At 43.4% G+C, this 25,874-nt stretch overlaps 1 protein-coding gene across 15 annotated transcripts in view; it reads right to left on the minus strand.

Annotated features, from left to right (window-relative positions):
* clasp1a (cytoplasmic linker associated protein 1a) overlaps positions 1-25,874 on the minus strand; it is a 362,676-nt gene that overhangs the window by 23,556 nt on the left and 313,246 nt on the right. For all 15 annotated transcript variants that reach the window (XM_085986887.1, XM_085986895.1, XM_085986890.1 and 12 more), the window contains 4 exons: positions 16,832-17,022; positions 14,797-14,925; positions 6,375-6,581; positions 554-670 (listed from right to left, as the gene is read on the minus strand). In XM_085986887.1, coding sequence (XP_085843013.1) covers positions 554-670; positions 6,375-6,581; positions 14,797-14,925; positions 16,832-17,022 — 644 coding nt within the window. The remainder of the gene's footprint in view (positions 1-553; positions 671-6,374; positions 6,582-14,796; positions 14,926-16,831; positions 17,023-25,874) is intronic.

Below are 25,874 nucleotides of genomic sequence, written 5' to 3' on the forward strand. Positions count from 1 at the left end.
GGTGGGAAATTAACATGGCCACTGAAAGGACTTTAAAAGGCTTCAATTCTTGCAACTTTTTCCCCCCCCCCTTATTCTTCTTCATTCCAATTGACATATCACCTGGCTTTAGAAACTTTACAGCCCTGCAACTAAATCGATAACTCCAACTTGAAAATAATATTTTAAATGTTATTGACATGTGTGTTCATATGCAGTTGAATCACTCACTGTGAAGTAATAACTCCTCAATACTAATTGTTTTTCCTCCAAATATCTCTCCTCCTATCCCTAAACATACCGGCTTGCTGGAATATGGTCCCACCGGCAATCCAAGTGGCCATTCTTCACAGGAGCAACCGGGCAGTGATCAAGAGCAGTTTTGAAATTATGCTATGCAATATTAGCAGACAGATGCTTAACACGTTCCTTCGTTGTTTTTAACACAAGACTTCAACTAGTTTAAAATAATTTCAAGGTTTTAATATTAAATCAGTGCTCCAAACTTGCATTCAAACAAAGGCTGCGAGGAGAAACAACACTGAAATGTACAAGGACTTCCGAGTGCACCTACCTTACTTCCGGTGAGCTGTGCAAGGTAAGGTTTCAGCTCTTCTCCAATTACAGAATAAATTGCCACCAAGCAAAACACACTAGCTTTACGCACGCTGCTTTCTGTGTTGTCATACCCCTGCAACAAAAACACTGGTTTGTAAAGCAGTAAATGAAAAGCACTGAAAGCATGAATATTTTCTAACCGAATACACTTCATAGAAATTTACAACACAGAAGGAGGCTCTTCGGCCTGTTGCGCCTATCCTGGCTCTTTTAAGCAGTCGTGCCGGGTCCTATACCCCAACTTTTTAATCAGTAACCCTGTAAATTCCTCATCCTCCAGGACCTGTCCAACTCCCTTTTAAAATTATTTATGGAATCAGCTTCCACCACCTTTTCAGATAGAGCATTCCAGATCCCGACAACTCTCGAGTGAAAACAATTCTCCTCCTCTCCCCTCGAGAACTTTTGCCAATGATTTTAAATCGATGCCCTCTGGTTATTGACCCACAATAGTTTTTCTCTATCGACTCCCATCAAAGCATCTCATCATCTTGAAAACTTTTATTAAGTCACCTCTTTAACATTCTCTGTTCCAAGGAGAACAGTCCTAACTTTTCCAACCTCTCCTCATAACTGAAGCCCCTCATCGCTGGTAACCCTCAACTCTGTACCCTTTCTAAGGTCTTTACCTTTTTCATTAAGTGTGGTACCCAGGATGGTCCACAATACTCCAGCTAAGGTCTAATCAGTGATTTATCAAGTTCGAGCATGATCTCTTTACTTTTATAGTCTATGCTTCTATTCATAAACCCAAGTAACCCATATACTTTTTTAAAATCAACTTGCCCGGCCACCTTTAAGGATTTGTGTATATAAACACCAAGGTCTCTCTGCTCATCTACACTTTTCAAAATCATGCCTTTATAGTATACGGTCTTTCCATATTAATCCTTCCAAAGTGCAAACTACCTCCCAGTCTCATCCACCACCACCCTCTGCCTCCTGTGACTGAGCCAATTCCATACCGCCACTATCTATTAATTCCACGGGCCTCCATCTTCTTAATACGCCTCCTGTGTGGCACTTTGTCGAATGCCTTCTGAAAGTCCATATATACAACATCTACTGCACTACCTTGATCAACCTTCTCTGTTACCTCATCAAAGCATTCAATCAAGTTAGTCAGACATGATTTGCCTTTAACAAATCCATGCTGGCTCTCCTTGATTAACACATGCCTTTCCAAATGGAAATTTATTTTGTCCTGATAATGATTTCCAATAACTTCCCCACCACCAATGTTAGGCTGACTAGCCTGTAGTTTCCTGGTTTATCCCTCTCTCCTGAATAGTGGTATAACATTAGCAATCCTCCAGTATCATGTATCCAATGAGGATTGAAAGATTGTGACCAATGCCTCTGCTATTTATACATTTGCTTCTTTCAGCAATGTAGGATGCACTCCATCTAAATCAGGTGACTCACCAACTTTTAGTAAGTTTTTAAAAATTCATTCATCGGATGTGGGCGTCGCCGGCAAGGCCAGCATTTATTGCCCATCCCTAATCGCCCTCAAAGGTGGTGGTGAGCCGTCTTCTTGAATACAACCGAGTGGCTTGCTAGGCCATTTCAGAGGGCAGTTAAGAGTCAACCACATTGCTGTGGTTCTGGGTAAGATTTCCTTCCCTAAAGGACATTAGTGAACCAGATGAGTTTTTACGACAATCCATGGTCACCATTACTGATCCTAGCTTTTTATTCCAGATTTATTTAATTGAATTTAAACTCTCCAGCTGCTGCGGTGGGATTTGAACTCTCTGGATCATTAGTCCAGGCCTCTCAATTACTAACCCAGTAACATAACCTCTATGCTACCATACCTCCTAATTCAAATGCTAATCTTTTTAGTACATCTTCTCTATCGATTACTATCCTGTCCATAACTTCCCTCTCTTCTTTTAGTGTAACCATCACATCATTTGCTTCCTTTGTGAAGACAGATGCAAAGTACTCATTTAATGCTCTACATGAAGATTTCCCTAGCTAGCCTCTTACACTTTATAGGTTTATAAAATGTTTTAGGCTTCATTTTAATGTCGTCTGTGATCTCTCATAACCTCGCTTTGCCTCCCGTACTAACTTTTTCAATTCCCTCCTGTACTTTCTATAATCTTTCTGATTATTAACCGAATCTTGCTCCTGACATTTATCATAAGCCTCCTTTTTCTGTTTTAATATAACTTTTATGTCCTTCGTCATCCAGGGTGCATTAGCTTTGGAAGCTCACCTTTTCCCTTCAAAAGGAATATGCCTAGTTTGTACTTGAATTCTCTCTTCCCTGAATGCCTTCCATTGCTCCATTACTGCTTTACCCTGCAATCACTGAATTGACTTTCTGCTATATGTTTTTCAGTTATGTTGCAGGCCCAATACGGACACACTTATCACTCAGAACCAGTTTCTCAAAGAGTGCTATTGTAAACATTTTTGGCTGCTCGGTAAACAATAATTCATAATTTTTTTAAAGAACCACTTTATTTTATATGCATTTACTTTCCCTCACCTTAACTAAATTCAGAGAATTTAGGCACAGATCGGCAAGAATCATGTGTGCACAGGAGTACTGCTGGAGTTTAAGTATCTAAAATTGCACAGCCTACCAGCCGAGCACTGGTAAGCCACCCTACCCACTGCTTGCTCAGCTGTATAGGGCACTGGCTTTGCAGGGTTAAACGTTAAAATTCCCAGCTCCCAGTGACAAGTCTATCCCTATGGGTCCCACTGATGAACTCCACTGGCTGTGCAACCATCAAAAGTAGCCTAGAATTCTGCAGAGCTGCCTGCCTCAGAGGTCAGATTATCCAGACTGCTGCAGACAGTTGGCTCATTTCCTATTTTCCATCACCAGACCCATCACCTTGAAACCAAACACCATGTTCCTCCTCACCCACCCACCCACCAAAACAGTAGTCACTAGTTAAGTCATTAGACAATGAACAAATGCAAGTTTCAGCATTGTTAGATGGACCACAGACAGCAGGAAATAAATAGCACTGAAACACAAATATCCCTCTGGCCTACCAATCGACTAGCGGGTTAATAAGCTGGAGGTGCAGACTTCCAGCAGGAAATGCTTGCCTCCTTGCAATCAATCATGATAGCACGGAATCCTGCATATATTACCCTACATTCTCATGGCCTGCCTCCAGGTAACAATGTTTCACAGATGCTGCCGAAACCCAGCGTTCCCTCATTAGCTATTCATGTTATTTGTATATATGTACACCCAACACACACACAACCCAATTGTTTAAAAATCTACTTTTCGGGTACTCCGCTCCATTTGACATATTACTGCAGTGACATAATCTGGCTATCTTTTGCAGATTGCAAACATCATTGTCTTGCGATATTATAGGTATGTACACCATACAATGATGTTTACAGCTGATGCAGCTTCAGTTCCAATTCAAATCACTAGCCGTGCTTTTACTGCTCTTTCTTTATCCAGGCCAGCCTCTTCTTAGCCAATTCAAGAGACACCCAAGTTTTGCTCAGTAAAGCAGCACAGGGCAACCATTCCAAATATACTTGTATTTTAGCATTTAAAAAAGGGATAATGAATGAACATAGGAACAGGAGTAGGCCATTTAACCTCTAGAGCCTGTTCTGCCATTCAATGAGATCATGGCTGATCTGTGACCTAACTCCATATACCCGCCTTTGCCCCATATCCTTTAATACCTGTGGTTAACAGAAATCTATCAATCTCCGATTTTAAAATTAACAATTGGCCTAGCATCAACTGCCGTTTGCGTAAGAGAGTTCCCAGCTTATACAGGAAACTTTCGTTTATCCAGAGGTTAAATGTCCGGAAAGCTCTATCCACCGGCAAAATTCAGGAGTCGGTTCAGATAAGTTTTTTTTCTTTTCGTTGCGGCTCTGCAAGGTCCAGCTGAAGCTGTTGCTTAGCTACAGAGACGCTTGCAAGCTACGCCGACTGTTTTGAAGCTGTTGCCAAGCAACAGGGTTTGTTGCTTCACACGGAGCTCAGAAGCTCAGTATGTTTTAACATTAGTGCTGGTTTCTACGGCAGTTTTGATGGGATGGCACCAGCTCGGTCCCGTCAGTGCCGGATACCAGAAAGTTTCCTGTACCACCCTTTGCATGTAGTAGTGTTTCCCAACTTCACTCCTGAAAGGCCTGGCTCTAATTTTTAGGCTAATGAAGTTGGCAAAATAATAAAATGTGCGGCTATGGCTGCAAATAATATTCTCTTGCTCATCGTTATGCAGTGTGCTTAAAAGTATTTCCCAATTTAAAAAAAAACTATATTTGGCTTCAGACTTTGATTTCCAATTCTGAGATTTGCTTTGGAAAACAAAAGGATCCTGTGAATGTGTGTGAGAACTCATTCGCACCAGTGTCAGAGAGACTGGGGAGTCAGTAAGGACAGGTGGATAGCATGTGGGAAATGCATGTAATTCAGCCCTGTAAGCTGCCCAAAGTAGGGCTTGAAAGTTGCGCTAATCTGCCCCAGACCAAGTATTGGCCACCACTTGTAGCGTTTCCGAAATGGTTTGTATTTCTGTTGCATGTCAGTTTTAATACTCAACTCTTTTAAAATAAATTAAACAATTATTCTTCAGTCTAGATCCAGCCTGGGGGATAATTTCCCACAAAAAGGAAACCAGAAATAATCAGTGAATGTGCAACACAAAATTTTAAACTTGCCTGAAATTTTGATGCAGCCAGAGTTAAAATGTCAGCATATCTGATTACTCAAAAAATGCCCATTATCTCCCTGTCTCTCATGAATTTGAGTGGTTGAACATCAAGCATACTGGTAAAAGTATCAAAAAGACACTGATGAGGGGGACGTGCCTGATGCGCTATCAATAACTCAAAAGACTGAGATTAAGCGAGTAACTAACAGGCTTTTATTAACAAGAGAATGAAGGTGTGCCTCGAGTGGTCGACCGGTCCAGAATACAGAGGGACTGTGGAGCAGTCACCTTTATACCTGGACTCATGGGAGGAGTCAGCCGAGACATGTACAGGCATGTACACAGTGGAATACAAACAGTGGTTTACCACAGTGCCCAGGTAGGAGGACTCCCCAATCTCTATACATGACACTGGTGCGAATGAGTTCACACCCATATTCACAGGACCCATTTGTTTTCCAAAACAAATCTCAGAATTGGAACTAAAAATCTAATGCCTAAAATAGTTTGAGGTTTGAGACTGAATGTTTTAAGCATGGTCACATCATGGTCAATACAATGAAATCTGTGCAGATCACTTGGAATGTGTGATGAATACACAACAGTACATATAATACATTTAAAAAAAGGCACCAGGCCACATATCGCATGACACTGCAAATATTAGAAAATGATGTGGCTCAAGCCACAAGTATCTTATTTGATATAAATCACTGATATGGTGATGTACATTTGATTTATACGGCGCACATTAAAAAAAAATATTCCTTTAGCTTTCATTTATTCTTTGATATATTTTAGACTTTGTTCCTCATTTGGACAACAGTTTGACCGCTGATGAAGGCAGCTATCTAAAAATCTAATTGATGCAACCTTCCTGTTATTAATAAATCATTCAGGTTAGTTTCTGTTCCCACCCTTTGCTGCGTTACCATTCTGGTGTGGATTTTTCTTTTTGTAGGCACAATGTCTATTTGTGATACAAGTGCCCACAGGGATCAGCATAATTTATTTCTTGTAGTATGTTATCAGGTTGTTCACTGAACTGTGAACAGAATAATCGAGTTAAACTGTTTTACAGAAGTATTTGGGCTTTGGCCCTGTAAGTACCTGAAGCAACCCTGGGATGATATCGGGGAGAAGCTGATGCAGGGACTCCTTGGAGATCCTCTCGATCACCTTTGTTTGCATCTTAATGGCAGCTAGATTGATGGGGTAGTCAGCTGTCTGGATGATGGGGCAGAGCACTTTGATGCACTGTTCAGGATGTATGGAGCTCGCCAAAGTGGAAGCAGCTTCTTCTGCAGCTCTTACCACCTGAAAGAGGTAAACAGACAAGTTTATTAGTGAATTCCAGCAAAACTGGGAAGAGAAAAAAAAAACACTTTGAGAGAGACATCTGGCTGCCCAGTACATAGAAACATAGAAGATAGGAGCAGGAGTAGGCCATTCGGCCCCTCGAGCCTGCTCCGCCATTCAATGAGATCATGGCTGATCATCCAAATTCAGTAACCTGTCCCTGCCCTCTCCCCATATCCCTTGATCCCTTTAGCCTTAAGAAATATATCCAACTCCTTCTTGAATATATTTAATGAACTGGCCTCCACTGCCCTCTGTGGCAGAGAATTCCACAGGTTCACCACTCTCTGGGTAAGAAATGCCTCCTCATTTCAGTCCTAAATGGCTTACCCCTTATCCTTAGACTGTGACCCCTGGTTCTGGACTCCCCCGCCATCGGGAACATCCTTCCTGCAACTAGTCTGTCTAGTCCTGTTAGAATTTTATAAGTTTCAATGAGATCACCTCTCATTCTTCTAAACTCCAGCGAGTATAAGCCCAATCGACCCAATCTCTCCTCGCACGTCATTCCTGCCATCCCAGGTATCAGCCTGGTGAATCTTCGCTGAACTCCTTCCATGGCAAAAACATCCTTCCTCAGATAAGGCGACCAAAACTGCACACAATACTCAAGGTGTGGTTTCACCAAGGCCCTGTACAACTGCAGCAAGACATCCTTGTTCCTGTACTCGAACCCTCTCGCTACGAAGGCCAACATACCATTTGCCTTCTTAACCGCCTGCTGCACCTGCATGCTTAGCTTCAGCGACTGGTGCACAAGGACACTCAGGTCTCGTTGCACTTCCCCTTCTCCCAATCTATTGCCATTTAGATAATAATCTGCCTTCTATCTACAACACTGATTCCACAACAGAGATTAAATGGCCCCTATACTGGCACTTTGCATATACAGTCATTAGAGCATTTCCTGTACCATGCAGCTTCAGATCAGTGCCCAGGTCATCATGAAGTGCCAGCCGTCATTGTACTGAATACAGCTGCCGCCTGCACCAGGTCTCACCCAGCATCTCCCCGTAACACTGTCAATGGAGCAGTGGAGGACAGAGGGGGACTGGAAATAACAGGTCATCGTGGGGCAACAATTCAATGGTATTTTACAACAGATGCGGCTCGGTGTCAAATCTGGTTTGAGAACGCTCCTGTGAAGCGCGGAGGGGTGTTTAACTACGCTGAAGGCACTACATATCAATGCAAGTTGCTGTTGTTGACATGTATATTTAGGTTTATATATATTTTCCAGAGTTAGCCTCTTCTATAGTGAAGTTACTAGCATATTAAGCAAGTTTATTTTTTAAAGTGATAAGTAAACAGAATTACAATTACATACCAGTGCTAGGTCTTTCAATACCGATGTAATCTTTTCAAAATTGTGCCAATCACACGATATAGTGGCCCAGGTTTTCCACTCATAATGCAATGGTAATCCATTCATTTTAAATGGGTTTCCATTGACATAACTGGAAAATCGAAGCCATTATTTGAGTAAATTTGCTGTATCATGACCATTGGCAAGCCAAGGTTGGGTTTTGGCTACAGTGGATCCACAGTAAACGTTGAAGCCCATGTTTCATGTCCCTGGCTAGTCATTAATACCACCGCAGGAGATGCACTAACAATACTTTTAGAATTTCTTGAGCAGGGTTTAAGGTTTGTTTGAAAATTTGTCATACACAATTCCTTGAATGCGAGCCATATAATCACAACTGTACGTCACCACTTCTGCACACAGAGGTTCATGGAGGATAACGTTGCCATGTGACCAGTAGCAGTGTCGTGGATGGTAGACGACTATGACAAACCAGATCTATACTGGTTCAAGGCTGAAATAAAAGTGATCATGCAGGAACTGTGTCCAAACATTAAACAACAGTTAAACCTGTATGCACTGTAAAATTTAAGCAGAAGATGAACAATTTAAAATATCATTCAGTTGAAAGAAAACTAAACGAAGTGCCAATCAGAAAATAACGGCTCGATTTTACTAAAGGAGGCGGGTTGAGGGCGGGCTTCCTGGTGGGTGGGTTTCGGACCCGCCGCCCCCCGGTGTCCCATTTTGATTTAATTGGACACATTAGTCCAGTCGTGTGCGCTGCCTGCTGTATTGCATGGGAACGGGTTTGTTGGTCTGCACTGATGAGGTCATTGTTGCACTTGTTATTAAGGACTCCATGTAGCCTCAGCCTCTCATTTCTCGTTACTGCTGCAGCTTGAATGGGCCAAGGTGACCACGAGTGCTGCAAAATCCAAGGCTGCTCCCCGATTCACTGAGGAGTCCCTGCAAACTCTTGTGCAGGGAGTAAGAGGACGCAGGCAGATTCTGTTCCCTCCCGATGGCCGGAGGAAGCCTCCTCAGCAGACAAAGGCAGCCTGGCTGCAGATTGCTGAGGAGGTAAGCGCAAGGTCGCTATGTACACGCGCTTGGGTCCAGTGCCGAAAATGCTTCAATGATCTTGTGCGATCAAAAGTGATCACATCACACTTACCTTCAAACTGCTTCCCTTCTCTTCTCATCACCAGCACTCTGCATCGTCAGCCTGCTCCTCCACATCCCACCTTACCCTTACTCCCTTACCTCTATCTCTCTCTCCGTACTGAATCACTTCACTATTCTACTATGCAGCTCTCACACTCGCGCTCACCGTTATGCAATAACAACTAACAGCGCACAGGGAGGCAGCTTCCTCTTGCCACCTCACTCCATCTTGGTCTCCCTCTAAGCTTCTAGGTTTGGGATTCTTCACACTCACTCCATCACTCTCACTGAAACTCCACTTGTGTCCCTCCTTGCAGGAAAAGCTAGCCCACAATAAGAGGGAGAGAGTAAAGACAGGAGAAGGCACACCATCCCTGGCCACATTAACAAACGCTGAGGAGGCTGCTCACGACATCGTGGAAGGTGGCGAGGAGCTGGAAGCGGGGGGGGGGGGAAGGAGAGACGGGCGCATTTGAGGAAGCTGGTGATGTAAATGCGAGGGATGAAAATGCATTCTAATTCATGATTGACTGCAATGGCATATGATGCTCAGAGAGATTGACTTCTGATCATCTGCACAAAAAAGGATGTGTCTGCTACCTGACAATCTGATGTCTAACTCATGCCTTTACTCTCCTTCAGGACTATCGAGAGCCCCCCGCCCCACTGTCCAGGAGGAAGAGCCAGACGACTCCTCAGAGGAACCTGGAGCCTCAGAGGGAGCAGCGTCACCAGAACTCAGCGCACCCAGCACCAGCGCAGCAACGCACACCTTGGCGGGGCCTTCGCGACATAGAGCAGTGTTGTCACCTGGTGTATCTCAGCTCACAAGTGAGCATCAGCAGATGGTGGAGCCAGCGACAGCAGTGGAGAGTCCCCGTCAGAGGTCGCAGGACTTTCCTAGCTCTGCTCAGCTGCATGCAGATGCTGTGCCTCTGGGGCCATCCAGAAAGAGAGCGGTGCAGGAACTCCAGGAACAAGTGCAGGAGTCTCTGACAAGGTTTGTATCCAGGGTAACTGCGAGTGTGCAGAGAATGGAGGAGTCTATCTCTAACATGAGCACTGCCTTTGTGGAGGCAATGGCGTGTGACTGTTAACATAAGAAATAGGAGCAGGAGTAGGCCAATCGGCCCCTCGAGCCTGCTCCACCATTCAATAAGATCATGGCTGAACTGATCCTAACCTCAAATCTTCTATCACTGTGCATCCACCCGAACCCATGTGATCTCCCGGGAGAGGCGAAAAACCAGATAAAGACCCAATGGCCAATTTGGGAGAAAAAAATCTGGGAAATTCCTCTCCGACCCATCTAGGCGATCGAAATTCTTCCAGGAGATCACTCTGTCCCTATATTTTCTACAGTACTTACCTTCTGTAAAGGCGATCTCCACCCCAGCCAGGAACAGGAATAAAACCATCTCCTGAAATCTAACACAGAATTAGAACACAGTAGGAGCAGAACCAGGCTACACGGCCCCTGGGCCCACTCCACTACCCACAGGGCCATGACCATTCCGAACCTAGACTCATGTCCAATTTCCTGCCCGCTCCCCGTAACCCTTAATTCCCTTTACTTCTAGGAAACTATCTATTTCTGTTTTAAATTTATTTAATGATGTAGCTTCCACAGCTTTCTGGGGCAGCAAATTCCACAAACCTACCACCCTCTGAGTGAAGAAGTTTCTCCTCATCTCAGTTTTGAAAGAGCAGCCCCTTATTTTAAGATTATGCCCCCTAGTTCTAGTTTCACCCTTCATTGGGAACATCCTCACCGCATCCACCCGATCAAGCCCCTTCACAATCTTGTATGTTTCAATAAGATCGCCTCTCATTCTTCTGAACTCCAATGAGTAGAGTCCCAATCTACTCAACCTCTCCTCATATGACCACCCGGGATTAACCGAGTGAACCTTCTTTGTACTGACTCGAGAGCAAGTATGTCTTTTCTTAAGTATGGACACCAAAACTGTATGCAGTATTCCAGGTGCGGTCTCACCAATACCTTGTACAACTGCAGCAATACCTCCCTGTTTTTATATTCCATCCGCCATGGAGAGGGTGGTAACCGCCACGAAGGACATAAATCGCCAGACAACAACTTGTATTTATATAGCACCTTTAACGCAGTAAGATGTCCCAAGGCGCTGCACAGGAGTATTTTAAGACAACAAATTTGACACCGAGCCACATAAGGATAAATTAGGGCAGGTGACCAAAAGCTTGGTCAAAGAGGTAGGTTTTAAGGAGCGTCTTAAAGGAGGAAAGAGAGGTAGAGAGGCGGAGAGGTTTAGGAAGGGAATTCCAGAGCTTAGGGCCTAGGCAACAGAAGGCACGACCACCAAAGGTTGAGCGATTATAATCAGGGATGCTCAAGAGGGCAGAATTAGAGGAGTGCGGCTATCTCGGGAGGTTGTGGGGCTGAAGGAGATTACAGAGATAGGGAGGGGCGAGACCATGGAGGGATTTGAAAACAAGGATGAGAATTTTGAAATCAAGGCACTGCTTAACCGGGAGCCAATGTAGGTCAGCGAGCACAGGGGTGATGGGCGAACGGAACTTGGTGCGAGTTAGGACACGGGCAGCCGAGTTTTGGATGACCTCAAGTTTACATAGGGTGGAATGTGGGAGGCCAGCCCGGAGTGCATTGGAATAGTCAAGTCTAGAGGTAACAAAGGCATGGATGAGGGTTTCAGCAGCGGATGAGCTGAGGCAGGACGGAGACGGGCGATGTTATGGAGGTGTATGTAGGCGGTCTTTGTTATGCTGCAGATGTGTGGTCGGAAGCTCATTTCAGGGTCAAATACGACACCAAGTTTGCGAACAGTGTGGTTCAGCCTCAGAAAGAGGTTAGGAGAGGGATGGAGTCAGTGGCTAGGGAACGGAGTTTGTGGCGGGAACCGAAAACAATGGCTTCGGTCTTCCCAATATTTAATTGGAGAAAATTTTTGCTCATCCAGAACTGGGTGTCGGACAAACAGACTGACAATTTAGACACCATGGAAGGGTCAAGAGAAGAGGTAGCGAGGTAGAGCTGGGTGTCGTCAGCGTACATGCAGAAACTAACGCTGTGTTTTCGGATGATGTCACCAAGGGGCAACATGTAGACGAACGAAAACACGGTGACTCTTCAAAATAGATTGTCTGCAATGGAGGAGAGATGGGCATCTATTGAGTAGAGATACCAGAGCTTCATGGGCATCCTTGTTATGAGGACTGCCGGTACAGAGACGGGTCCTCACAGTCCTCCTGATGTGCAGCAAGGTGCTCTCCAGCTACTTGCTAGCACTGAAGTGCAGCTGACCCATGAGAGGGATGTTGGTGGCAGGCAACAAGGAAGTGTGGGTTCCTCTCCAAGCGCTCACACGACCATGCCACTGCGGCGCCCTCGGTCAGAGCCCCAGATTCCACACCAAACTGAGATGGTCGTCTCAGCCCCTGCACAGCTGCAGGAAGAGCAGACTGTGGAGGAGCTCTCCCAGGCTCCCAAACCCAGAGGACGCCCGCCAAAGGTGTCTAAGTAGGCACAGCATCAAAGTGAGCAAGGTGCCTCTACATCTGCTGAAGCCACAGGGGAAGCAACATGTAGAAGCACGCGCAAGAGGAAGTTTACACACAATTAGTCACAAGGGTAGTCACATGGGTGTTTTATTGTGCTGTAAATTATCGAGTGTCCTCCTGTTGTGATGTCATTAAACAAAAGTGATGGCAAGCAGTTGAGGTTCTGGTCTGTGTGTTCTGGGAAATGGAAGTTGCACAGTGAGGGCTCAGGGCTAATTCCATTCACAATGATGGTGGTGACAGTGATCGGAAAGCACCGTTTATTGGACAGATGATGTATGGCGTGTTAAGAATCTTGACCTTATCTTCATCTCCATCTGCCAGCCACCTGTGTTTGAAGTGTAAGCTCAGGTGAATCTGGCATGGATGAGTGCATTCCTTGCCTGACGGCCAGCAATGTGGTCGCCTGCTGGATTGGTCACATCCGGCCCCGCAAGGCGTCACTCTCCGTCATCCTCCTCCCCGTCCTCCAAGGAGGCTGGGTGCTGAGCCACTGGTTCATCCGGCAGCACTAAGCCGCGCTGCTCTTCCTCCGAATCAGGCGACCGGGATGAGGGGATGTAAATGGATCCCAACCCGTCGTTATAGATTTCAGTCGAGGCAAGAAACTTGCCAGCGCACACTCAAAGTGGCCTGAAATTATTCCCAATCAGTTCAAACAGCAGATGTGTGTCAGCTTGACCAGTCACAAGGTCAGTAGATTTTCAAAATCTTTTCCCAAACCTCCAACAACAAAGTTGTTGTATTTGAATGCCAGCCACGTTACAGGAGTGCTTTTAAAGTTCTGCACCAATAACGACGACAGATCATGTCCTCCACCAACTCGTCTCCTTGCAGCAGGGCTGTTTCTGACAAGACGGGAAACAGGAGCCAGAGGCACGAAAATGGGAAACCTCTGTCAAAATAGGATTACCAAGGCAGTTAACAGGCTCTTAACTACCTGTCCCACCGGTTGGAGTCAGGTCAGTTTGGGAGCAGCTGAACACTCACAAAAATCGCGTGGGGGCGGGATGGGTGTCTGAAGCCTTTTTGCCCAATTTTAGCAGCTGACACGCCTCCAAACCCGCCTTCTCAGAGCTGTTAAAAATCGAGCCCCAAGAGTTACTTAGATGTTAATTGTGGATTATAAATACAATCATCACATGGTTTGAAAGAATGCAGGGAAAAACTGGTAGCTTGCTTGCGACCTTCAGATAACACCGACAGAAGATTGCATCGGTTATGCAACAATGCTAATGAAAGTGAATAAAAAACGAGAACATTGTGCTCACTGAAGTGAAATATATGCAGCATTTATGTGTTTGCCGATTCGTATTTTAATTTGCAGATAGTAAAGCAAAGTAATTCTAAAAACTAAAAATATTGCAAGGGTTTACATGAATTTTCATGCAGCCATTCACCCCAGCGTACCTTGTTTTGAAAAGCTAACAGATTCTACTATACACAAGACTCGAGAGTAAAGTAGCAGTGACGACAGAACTGCCACCTGGTTCAGCTTTACGCACACAATTAAAATAATCTAAAAAGTGAGTACACTCCAATAACTAATCTAAATCATAGCCCTATATCTATATACATTATACACACATGGAGTTAAACATTAAAAAAAAAATGTATGCAGTTTTGGAGTCTAGAATAAATGCAAATGGCATATTCATTGTGGATGCAATGGGGTGTTAAAGCACGTCAGGGCAGTGATGGTTTAACTGTAGCCGTAGTTTAGAATTAGTATGGCTAGCCTTCTGCAGGGGACCTCAACAGCCTAGCCTTTGGTAAACAAAATGATTTCCGAAGCAGAGTAGGTGAACTGTCATTGCACTTACCCAAACAGACTGGTCTGCTTTCTCTAATGGACTGCCTTCTGACAATATATTTAAATATTAGAAAGCAGTATTCATCTCTATTGGCCTTACAAATCTAGTTTTGAATTTAACTTAAAACAAAACAAATTCTGCAAAAAGGTCATCGACCCGAAACGTTAACTTTGTTTCTTTCTCTACAGATGCTGCCTGACCTGCTGAGTGTTTCCAGCATTTTGTTTTTATTTCAGATTTCCAGCATCTGCAAAAAGTTTGTTGCATCAGTAAAAAGTCAGTGTCTTTGTTTTAAAAAAAACACTTCAGATATCGAAACTGCACTTACCTCTTTGTGGGAATCTTTGTGCGCTTCTAATGTTTTCATAATAGTTAGTTCTGCGTAGTTTTTAAACCTTGCTGGTTGGTTTCGCAGGATTTCCCGTAGAACTCTTAAGGCTAATGCTCTAATGGAGTGCTTGAGGGGGGAGAAAATGGATTTGTAAATATATTTATGAATTGCAGCCTTACTGTTTTTTTTAATATACTTCCTTTCCTCAGACAGTTGCAGTTCAGGTCAAGGACTACTTCCTCATCAACAGCAGTATAGAGAATATATGCAACAGTCACTGGCGAGAGGTCAGAGAATAATCCTCTGAAGCAGGGGCACGAGAAAATTAAAAGTAACATTTAGGTGAGGTAATTTCCTGGTGAGCAGTAATGGATTTATTACAATGTTTTCTAGCTGCAAATCTGACCACTCAAAAGTAGCATTTGCCTTGTAAATGTTACCTGTGCATTAAGTTAAGTCAAAATGTATTTATAGCTTTTTGCACCATGAATAGATGTTCTGTCCCCATAAGGGGCTTGGAACAGGGTCAGGTCTAATTATTTCCTGTGCTACCCTGACATTAAGTTTCTGTTTACGCCAGGGTGCAACTGTGCACATGGCCTAATTAATGGGTGAAGAACTAATGCATTAAATTTTATGAAAAGGGCTCCAAGTCATTTCCACCCTCCCTCCCCGAGAGAACTCATGGCAACACATACCTGCAAGAAATGTTGTTGCCATGGGATTCAAATTGTTAAATGTCCAGCAAGTTTTTTTTGCAACAGCTGCACAACTGATCAGATTAGTGAACTACTTTATAATAGTACAATCAAATCTACCTGTAATTCTGATGGGCCAAACCTTTTCTAATTCCCAATTTTGCTGCTGATTAAGTAAATGCTATTATAGGCATTACATGCAAGTCTGGTTTTTAACACCCTTTTGCCTTGTTTCAATAACTTGCATGTAAACAGGATCGCACTGTATTTCAAATTGCCTGAATGAGTGCAGAGTTGTTAACACTGAAAATGTCAACGTACTGAAAATAACACTATAAAAGTCTTTATGCTAATCCCCAGGCCACTCACCCTTCCCCCGGACAACACATTATTGCAATATTATTAGAGACTCCCTGGTTTACACCAGGGCCACATCTCCTATGATTGATACTTAATTCCATTTCCCTGTTCTTTGCCCAATGATAGCTGTGGCTCACTTCCTGTCGCTTTCAGAACAGAAGGCTCTGAATTCATGGAGTTTCTCTATCACAGCAGGCCACAGCCATGGGCTTTCAAGCTTTTCATGTCTTCAATGGAAACCCATGCCGTTGGTGGTGATGCTGGGAGGAAAGAAACAGCCAATAGTGTCTCAAGAAAACCTCAGGCGCCACGTCCTAAATACCGAGAGGCCATCAAAGGCGGGTGGCGACACCAGATTTTCCTCCTCTTTGATGTTCACTAAGCTACTTCCAGGGGGAAAGTTTCCACAAGAAAAACACCTAATCAGCAGAAAATAAATGGGAAACCCGTGACTTCTGCTCCAGTTCTGAGTTTACCCATCATGTAATCCAAAAATCCCATGCTCCTGATTGATTTAAATATTCCAGTGGGAAGCTGGACCATCTATCCACTAAGTTATCAAATTTTGAAGGATTCTTTAAAAAAAAATGTAATTGCAAGCTTTGGAGACAAATATGAAAGTGATGAGGAACAAAAAAAATGTACACTGGGCTTAAATATTTACATTATTTGTCTTAAGTCTATCCTCAACTAACCCAAGGATGAACCAAGTTTATTCTGAGGTGAGGCGAGAGTTTTGGAAACTGGGATAAACTAAAGAAACATTTTACTGAAAACCTCAAGAGTTTCTATATTAAATATGGAAGGTTGGCATCTCTGTGGCTGGTTTAGTCCGATTCTGGTAAACTGGAAGTCTTTACTTATTTTGAACAAGCTACTTAGTAAGCAGTACTGTCTGCTATTGTAAACTACCATTTTGTTCCTTAGGTAAATGCAGCATTTCCATCCATTGTGGGTTGTGATGAATTACTTACATCCTTGTCTCCGAGGGTCTCTAGAAGCAAAAGCAGAATCGTCTTGAAGTGCTCATCCCACACCCCCAGGGTATCCTCTCTTGTTATCTTTAAGAGTTCCAGCAACGCTGCCTTCCGCTCTTCCACTCGCTCGTTGTGATTGGAAAGTTCTTTCAGAAGGTCAGCAACCAAATCTGAATGGTCAATAGGAACTTCCGGGAAAAAGGAAAAAAAAAATTATTCCTGATATCTTTCAAAGTATCTGTTCCATTTGGTCAAAGTCTCATATGCTACTGTTTTCCCTTATAAAACAGTAACATATGAGAATTACATTAACACTGAACCATGCCTTTCTCTTGACTTAAGTTACGAGACATACTTCAAAGCTGCAGTAAATACAGGTTTTAGTACAGGGTTTACACTATAAGCTTCGTTGCTGTTTTTAAGTGTTACAATTTCATAACATTTTCCCAACTACAATATTTATTTCTAAATAAGTTGTAAAAAGGAAAATGGGTTTACAATTTATTGCAAAGGAACAAAGATAGAAGAGATCTCAAGTTCAAAACACCAAAAGCCTCAACTTCAGATAATTTAGAACTTTCACCTTCACAAGAATTATAAAAATCAGTCACTCCTTCCAAAAAACCTCCAACCAAATTTGTCAAACATGACTTGCACTTGAAGTGGTCCGACATCATAGCCTACTCCTGGAACGATGCAGCACAGGAGGCAGCAATACGGCCCATCGTACCTGTGCCGACTCTGTTAGAGCTACCCAATTAGTCTCACACCTGTTTTTACCCCCACAGCACAGCAATTATTTCTCCCCTCAAATATTCCCTTTTGAAAGTTACTACAGGTAGACTATCCTTTATCCGAAAACCTCGGGACCAGCCGTGTTTCGGTTTTCGGAAAATTTCGGAAGGTGGGTTGGCGGGGGTGGGTCCGCGGGGGGTCGTGCGCACGACTTACGCTGAACGAAAAAACCTTCGGTTTTTACAGGGTTTCGGTTTTCGGAAGTTCGAATAAAAGGTAGTCTACCTGTATTGACTCCGCTTCCACTACCCTTTCAAGCAGTGCATTATAGATCACAACTACTCGCTGTGTAATTTTTTTCATCTCATGTTGAATCACACAGAATCACAGAAACCCCACAGTGCAGATAGAGGCCATTTCGGCCCATCGAGCCTGCACCAACACATATCCCACCCGATCCCCGTAACCCCACGTATTTAATCCCCCTAACACTAATGGTCAATTTATCATAGCCAATCAACCTAACCCGCACATCTTTGGACTGTGGGAGGAAACCGGAGCACCCGGAGGAAACCCACGCAAACACGGGGAGAATGTGCAAACTCCACACAGACAGTCACCCGAGGCCGGATTCGAACCCGGGTCTCTGGCGCTGTGAGGCAACAGTGCTAACCACTCTGGTACTTTTGCCAATCACCTTAAATCTGTGTCCTCTGGTTACTGACCCTTCTGCCACTGGAAACAGTTTCTCCTTATTTACTCTATCAAAACCCTTCATGAGTTTGAACACCTCTATCAAATCTCCTCTTAACCTTCTCTGCTCCAAGGAGAACAACCCCAGCTTCTCCAGTCTATCCACATAACTGGCAACATTCGAGTAAATCTCTGCTGCACCCTCTCCAAAAGCTTTTACAAACATGTACAATCTCCATTTAGTAAAAAATACTCGTCAGAAATGACTGGGATATAAAAGAACTACATAATAATGCATTAACAGTACAGAAACGTCACCCAGTTACACGGTTGTGCATCAACAAACAATCCAAAAGCCCAAGGTGAGCTGAAAGAGGCACATCTATTCATGCAATTTACATTAATTTTAAAGTTTTCAACGTATTAGCCCATCCCTCAAGTCACTATAGCAATGGCTGCACAAGCAGCAGCTTTCCTATGGTGTGGACATGCTGGACGTCCACATAAGTAATTAGAATATTATTCACAATGCAACCAGACACCCAACAAATATAAAGTGCTATAGTATATCTTTTCTTAAATATGGAAACCAAAACTGCACGCAGTATTCCAGGTGTGGCCTCACCAGTACCCTGTATAACTGCAGCAAGACTTCCCTGTTTTTATATTCCATCCCCCTCGCAATAAAAGCCAAGATTCCATTGGCCTTCCTGATCACCTGCATACTAACTTTTTGTGTTTCATGCACCAGGACCCCCAGATCCCTTTGTACTGCAGCACTTTGCAGTTTCTCTCCATTTAGATAATAACTTGCTCTTTGATTTTTTCTGCCAAAGTGCATAACCTCACACTTTCCAACATTATATTGCATCTGCCAAATCTCTGCCCACTCACTTAGCCTGTCTATGTCCTTTTGCAGGTTTTTTTATGTCCTCCTCACTCACTGCTTTCCCTCCCATCTTTGTATCGTCGGCAAACTTGCATATGTTGCACTTGGTCCCTTCCTCCAAATCGTTAATATAGATTGTAAAGAGTTGGGGTCCCAGCACTGACCCCTGCGGAACACCACCAGTTACTGATTGCCAGCCCGAGAACGAACCATTTATCCCAACTCTCTGTTTTCTGTTAGATAGCCAATCTTCCACCCATGCCAGTATATTACCCCCAATCCCATGATTTCTTATCTTGATCAGTAATCTTTTGTGTGGAACCTTGTCAAATGCCTTTTGGAAGTCCAAATACACTACATCCACTGGTTCCCCTTTATCCACCCTGTATGTTACATCCTCAAAGAATTCGAGCAAATTTGTCAAACATGACTTCCCCTTCATAAAACCATGCTGACTCTGTCCTATTAAATTATGTTTATCCAAATGCTCTGTTACTGTTTCCTTAATAATGGACTCCAACATTTTGCCAACCACAGATGTTAGGCTAACTGGTCCATAGTTTCCAGCTTTTTGTCTACTTCCCTTCTTAAATAAGGGTGTTACATTAGCAGTTTTCCAATCTGCCGGGACCTTTCCTGAGTCCAGGGAGTTCTGGAAAATAATCACCAATGCATCCACAATCCCTACCGCCACTTCTCTCAAGACCCTAGGATGTAGGCCATCAGGTCCGGGGGATTTATTCGCCTTAAGTCCCATTATTTTACTTGAGTACCATCTCCTTAGTGATTTTAATCGTGTTTAGCTCCCCCCCAGCCCCCCCCCCCATGTCCAGTGTTGGTATATTTTTAGTGTCCTCTACTGTAAAGACTGATACAAAATATTTGTTCAGCGTCTTTGCCATCTCCATGTTCCCCACCACTAGTTTCCCGGTCCCATCCTCTAAGGGACCAACGTTCACTTTAGCCACCCTTTTTCTTTTTATGTAGCTGTAGAAACTCTTGCTATCTGTTTTTATATTTTTTGCTAGTTTACTTTCATAATCTATCTTCCCTTTCTTAATTAATCTTTTAGTTATTGTTTGCTGGCTTTTAAATGCTTCCCAATCTTCTATCCTTCCACTAGATTTGGCTACTTTATATGCCCTTGTTTTCAGTCGGATATCATCCTTTATTACTTTACTAAGCCACGGATGGCGGTCTTTTCTTTTATTCCCCTTTTTCCTCAGTGGAATATACTTATCTTGAAAGATGTGAAATATCTCCTTGAATGTAGACCACTGCTCTTGTACCGTCTTACACTTCAATCTGTTTTCCCAGTCCACTTTAGTCAATTCTACTCTCATACCTTCATAGTCTCCTTTATTTAAGCTCAGTACGCTGGTTTGACATCCAACTCTCTCATCCTCAAACTGAATTTGGAATTCAACCATATTATGGTCACTCATTCCAAGGGGATCCTTTACTAGGACATTTTTTTATTAATCCTGTCTCATTACACAGGGCCAGATCTAAGATTGCCTGCCCCCTGGTTGGTTCAGTTACATACTGCTCAAGGAACCCGTCCCTAATACACTCTATGAACTCTTTCTCAAGGCTGCCATGCCCAATTTGATTAGTCCAGTCAATATGAAAGATAAAATCCCCCATGATTATAGCTGTTCCCTTATTACAAGCCCCAACTATTTCCTGATTTATACTCCGACCAACAGAGTTGCAATTGTTAGGAGGCCTATAGACTACGCCCACTAGTGACTTTTTCTCCTTATTATTCCTTATCTCCACCCAAACTATTTCACTATCCTGATCCTTTGACCCAATATCATTTCTGACTATTGCAGTGATTCCATCCTTGATTATCATAGCAACCCCACCTCCCTTTCCTTCCTGTCTGTCCTTCCTAATTGTCAAATACCCTTGTATGTTTAGTTCCCAGTCATGATTATCTTATAGCCATGTTTCCGTAATGGCCACCAGATCATACCCATGTGTAGTTATTTGTACCGTCAACTCGTTAATTTTATTACGAATGCTGCGTGCATTCAGATAAAGAACTTTCAAATATGTTTTCTGACAATTTATTGCTGCTTTTACCCCTTTTACTACTTTACCTTTATCATCATACATTCTGTCCCTTCCTGACACGCTCTGGTTTTTAATTCCCCCACTGCTACCTTGCTCTATTGCCTTCTCCGGTCATTTTTATTTTTCGCTCTCTTAAAACCTCCCCCCCACTAATTAGTTTAAAGCCCTCTTTACAGCCCTAGTTATTCGATTCGCCAGGACTCTAGTCCCAGCACTGGCCAAGTGAAGTCCGTCCCAACGGAACAGCTCTCTCCTGTCCCAGTACTGATGCCAGTGTCCCAGGAAGCAAAACCCATTTCTCCCACACCAGTCTTTGAATGTTAGAACATAAGAACATAACATTTGTGAAGGGGTTGGATCGGGTGGATGCGGGGAGGATGTTCCCGATGATGGGAGAAACTAGAACTAGGGGGCATAGTCTTAGAATAAGGGGCTGCTCTTTCAAAACTGAGATGAGGAGGAACTACTTCACTCAGAGGGTGGTAGGTCCATGGAATATGCTGCCCCAAAAAGCTGTAGAAGCTACATCATTACATAAATTTAAAACAGAAATATAGACAGTTTCCTAGAAGTAAAGGGAATTAAGGGTTATGGGGAGTGGGCAGGAATTTGGACAAGAGTCTAGGTTCGGATCGGACATGGCCCTGTGGGTAGCGGAGCGGGCCCAGGGGCCGTGTAGCCTGATCCTGCTCCTATTTCGTGTCTAATTCTGTTAGATTCAGGAGATGGTTCGGTGATAGTAGATTGGCGGTTAGGATCAGATCAGCCATGATCTTATTGAATGGCGGAGCAGGCTCGAGGGGCTGATTGGCCTACTCCTGCTCCTATTTCTTATGTTCTTATGTTTATCTTTCTTCCTGGACAGAACCAATCAGACGGACTTGGAAATGTTTACTAGTATGGCGACATAAAGATGTTAATTTACGAATTTCGCTTCTAATGTTTTGCTCTCAAACATTCTCCACAATATTAATCCCTGCTCTTAAGAGTAAGGAAGTCTTACTATGATTGTACAGGGCTTTGGTGACACCATATCTGGAGTACTGTGCAGAGTTTTGGTCTCCTTATCTGAGGAAGGATATACTTGCCTCAGAGACAGTACAACAAAGGTTCACTGGATTAATTCCTGGGATGAGAGGGTTGAGGAGATATGAAGTAGATTGGGCCTATACTATCTGGAGTTTAGAAGAATGAGAGGTGTTCTCATGAATACATACAAGATTCTGAGGGGGATTGACAGGGTAGATGCCGAGAGATTGTTTCCCCTGGCTGGAGAATCTAGAACTAAGGGTCACAGTTTCAGGATAAGGGGTTGGCCATTTAGTACTGAGATGAGGAGGAATTTCTTCACTCAGAGGGCGGTGAATCTTTGGAATTCTCTACCCCAGAGGGCTATGGATGCTCAGTTGTTGAGTATATTCAAGGCTGAGATCGATAGATTTTTAGATTTGAAACTAATTTGCAGGGTAAAAGGATATACTTGCCTCAGAGGTGGTACAACAAAGATTCCTGGGATGAGGGTTGTCCTATGAGGAGAGATTGAGTGAATGGCTCAAAAACTGGCGTCAAATCAAACAGCTGATCCGAAACATTTGAGCCATAAACAAAGGTTAGCAGTTATATTTGGGGTAAGTACTGCAGAATCATTGACATCACTGGCACAACAGTTTTTTTTTTTTTAAAGGGCCAATCGGGTCCCTTGTAAAGGAGGACTGATTTTCTGGTAATGCTTGCATTTTTGGCTAACACCCATGCTTGGATCCTCTGGCTAATGGCTTGTTTGACTGGTTAATGCAGGTATACTGGCTGCTTTGCATAAACCAGGCTGAGAACGAGGAAATTCTTGACATCAGGGGCCATTTTTGGGGCAGATGAAAGTCTTCTCTTTGCATTGATTGGCCGGGGAACCCTGGTTGAGAAAGCCTGCAAATGCACGTCAGTGGCTGGACAGGCCTGCCAATCACACGGCTGCGGTTACACCCATCTCAAGTCAGCAACCCCGGCATGAAGTTTCAGTTTGCCAAGGGAGCGCGACCTGTTTATTTAAATGTGTGGCCCAATGGTCCCAATACTGACCCTGGGCATCACCACTGTATACTTCTGTCCAGTCTGAAAAGCAACCATTCCCACTACTCGCTGCTTTCGGTCCATTAGCTAATTTTCTATCCACACTACCAAATGTCCCTTTAATCCCATGGGCTTTAATTTTGCGAACAAGTCTATTATTTGGTACTTTATCAAGTGCCTATTGAAAGTCCATATACACATCAACCACACTTCCCTCATCAACCCTCTCCATTACTTAATCAAAGAATTCAATCAAGATAGTCAAACATGATTTACCTATAACAAATCCGTGCTGAATTTCGTTTATCAGCCCATACTTTCGAAGTGCCAATTAATTTTGTCCTAGATTATTGTCTTAAGTTTCCCCACTACTGACATTTGGCTGACTGGCCTGTAATTTTTTTTTTTTTTTTTTTTTTTTTATAAACTTCGTTTATGGGATGTGGGCATCGCTGGCAAGCATTTATTGCCCATCCCTAATTGCCCTCGAGAATTGCCATGTTTATCCCTCTCCCCTTTTTTGAACAGGGGTGTAGCATTTGCAATTGTCCAGTTCTCTGGTACCACCCCTATATCCAAGGCGGATTGGAATATTGTGGCCAGAGCCTCTGCAATTTCCACCCTTACTTCGCTCAATAACCTAGGATGCACCCCATTTGGACCAGATGATTTTTCTACTTTGAGTACTGCCAACCTTTTAAGCACCTCCTCTTGATCTATTTTTATCCTATCCAATATCGCTATTACCTCCTCCTTTACTGCTACATTGGCTGTTACATTCTCTAGTGAAGACAGATGCAAAGTACGCATTACATACCTCAGCCATGCTCTCTGCCTCCACAAGATCTCTTAATCGACCCCAGATTTCCTTTGACTACCAGTTTACTATTTATAGTACTATCCTGCTCCTAGGATCCCAAACATCCCTCAAAGCTCCCAAATTTGATCTTGAATTATGGATTGCCCAGAATTCAATTAAGTGGTCAATAATTACTCAATTCGTCCTTCTCTTCCTTCAAGAGCTGTAATGTACCCCTAGCATTGTACCATTTCCGTTCCTATTCCTCAACTTTATCCATATGAATTCTGTCTTAACCCAACCCACTTAGAACGTCTTTATGTTCTAGTGTGCGACAGAAAGATTGAGTCAGGGCCGGGAATCAATCATGCAGGAAGAGTGACCCAACTAGTTGTGGAAGAATAAGTTTGCCGTGCAAATCTACTGAGGTTAGAATAAATTTGGGCTGAACAAAGGGAATGGTTAGCAGAAGGCTGTTGGGAAATAGAATGCTCTATTGGAAACAGCGGTGAAGCAGAATCCACAATAGCCACCAAGAGATGTGGATATATAGCTGAAAAATAATTTTTTTAGTGGGTATGGGCAGAGGAATTGGACTAAGTGCATAACTCTTTCAGTGAGCTAGTAGAGACACAATGGGCTAACTGGTCTCCTGCGTTGTCAAATTATATGATTCTAAATTAATTATGACTGGGGGAAAAAAGATTGACTGAATGGGTTCAGAATGTTACAGGAAGTGCGTGCTAGTTCGCAAAGAAACAGCATCAAATACTAAAACACACACAGTATGCAGTTTTAACATTACCTCCTCCGCCAACAAAAACAAAAATGCAGATTACTCCTCTTCCGCACACCCCCCCACCTGAAATAAATTTTAATTCTAATATTTCATTTTAAGATCCTGAACATTACGTGGCAGCAAACCATACATTAATTTGACGACAGAATTCAGTGGTAGAATCAAGAATATTGATTAAAATCACTTCTACTCCCTTATCACGTTCAACTAAGCTAAGACTGTATTTAACCATCTTTGTTAAGGATATATGCGAGATAGTTTTATATGGATTGAATGTGGCCTGTGAAATTGTTGTACAACACCTGAACACCCAGAACTAAAAATGACTGTTGGCAACAATGGATGAACATTTACCACGATCATGAACAACTTGCATTTATATAGCGCCTTAAACGTAGTAAAACATAGCAAGGCGCTTCACAGGAGCGTTACAGACAAAATCCGACACCGAGCCACATAAGGAAATATTAGGACAAGTGACCAAATGCTTGGTCAGAGGGGTAGGTTTTAAGGAGCGTCTTAAAGGAGAGAGGGGTAGCGGTGGAGAGGCAATTCCAGAGCTTAGGGCCTAGACAGTTGAAGGCACGGCTGCCAATGGGGGGCCAAGGGAAATCGGGAATGCACAAGAGCCCAGAATTGGAGAAATGCAGAGCTCGCGGAGGGCTGTAGGACTGGAGGAGGTTACAGAGATCGGGAGGGGTAAGGAAATGCAAGGATTTGAACATAAGGATGAGAATTTTAAATTTAAGGCATTTCTGGACCAAGAACCAATGTAGAGGGTCGCAAGGGTGTAGCAAGCAGAGGGGTCCTGGGCTACTCTGGATGTAGACGACAGACCTTTGGATGAACTGAAGTTTATGGAGGATGGAAGATGGAGGGTCAGCCAGGAGAGCGTTGGAATAGTCGAGTCTGGAGGTAACAAAGTTTCAGCAGCAGATGGGGTGAAGCAGGGGTGGAGACGGGCAGTATCACAGAA

This window comes from Somniosus microcephalus, chromosome 4 (assembly GCF_052327205.1).
Source record: "Somniosus microcephalus isolate GS21.2 chromosome 4, FLI_Smic_1.0, whole genome shotgun sequence".
NCBI classification, from domain to species: Eukaryota; Metazoa; Chordata; class Chondrichthyes; order Squaliformes; family Somniosidae; genus Somniosus; species Somniosus microcephalus.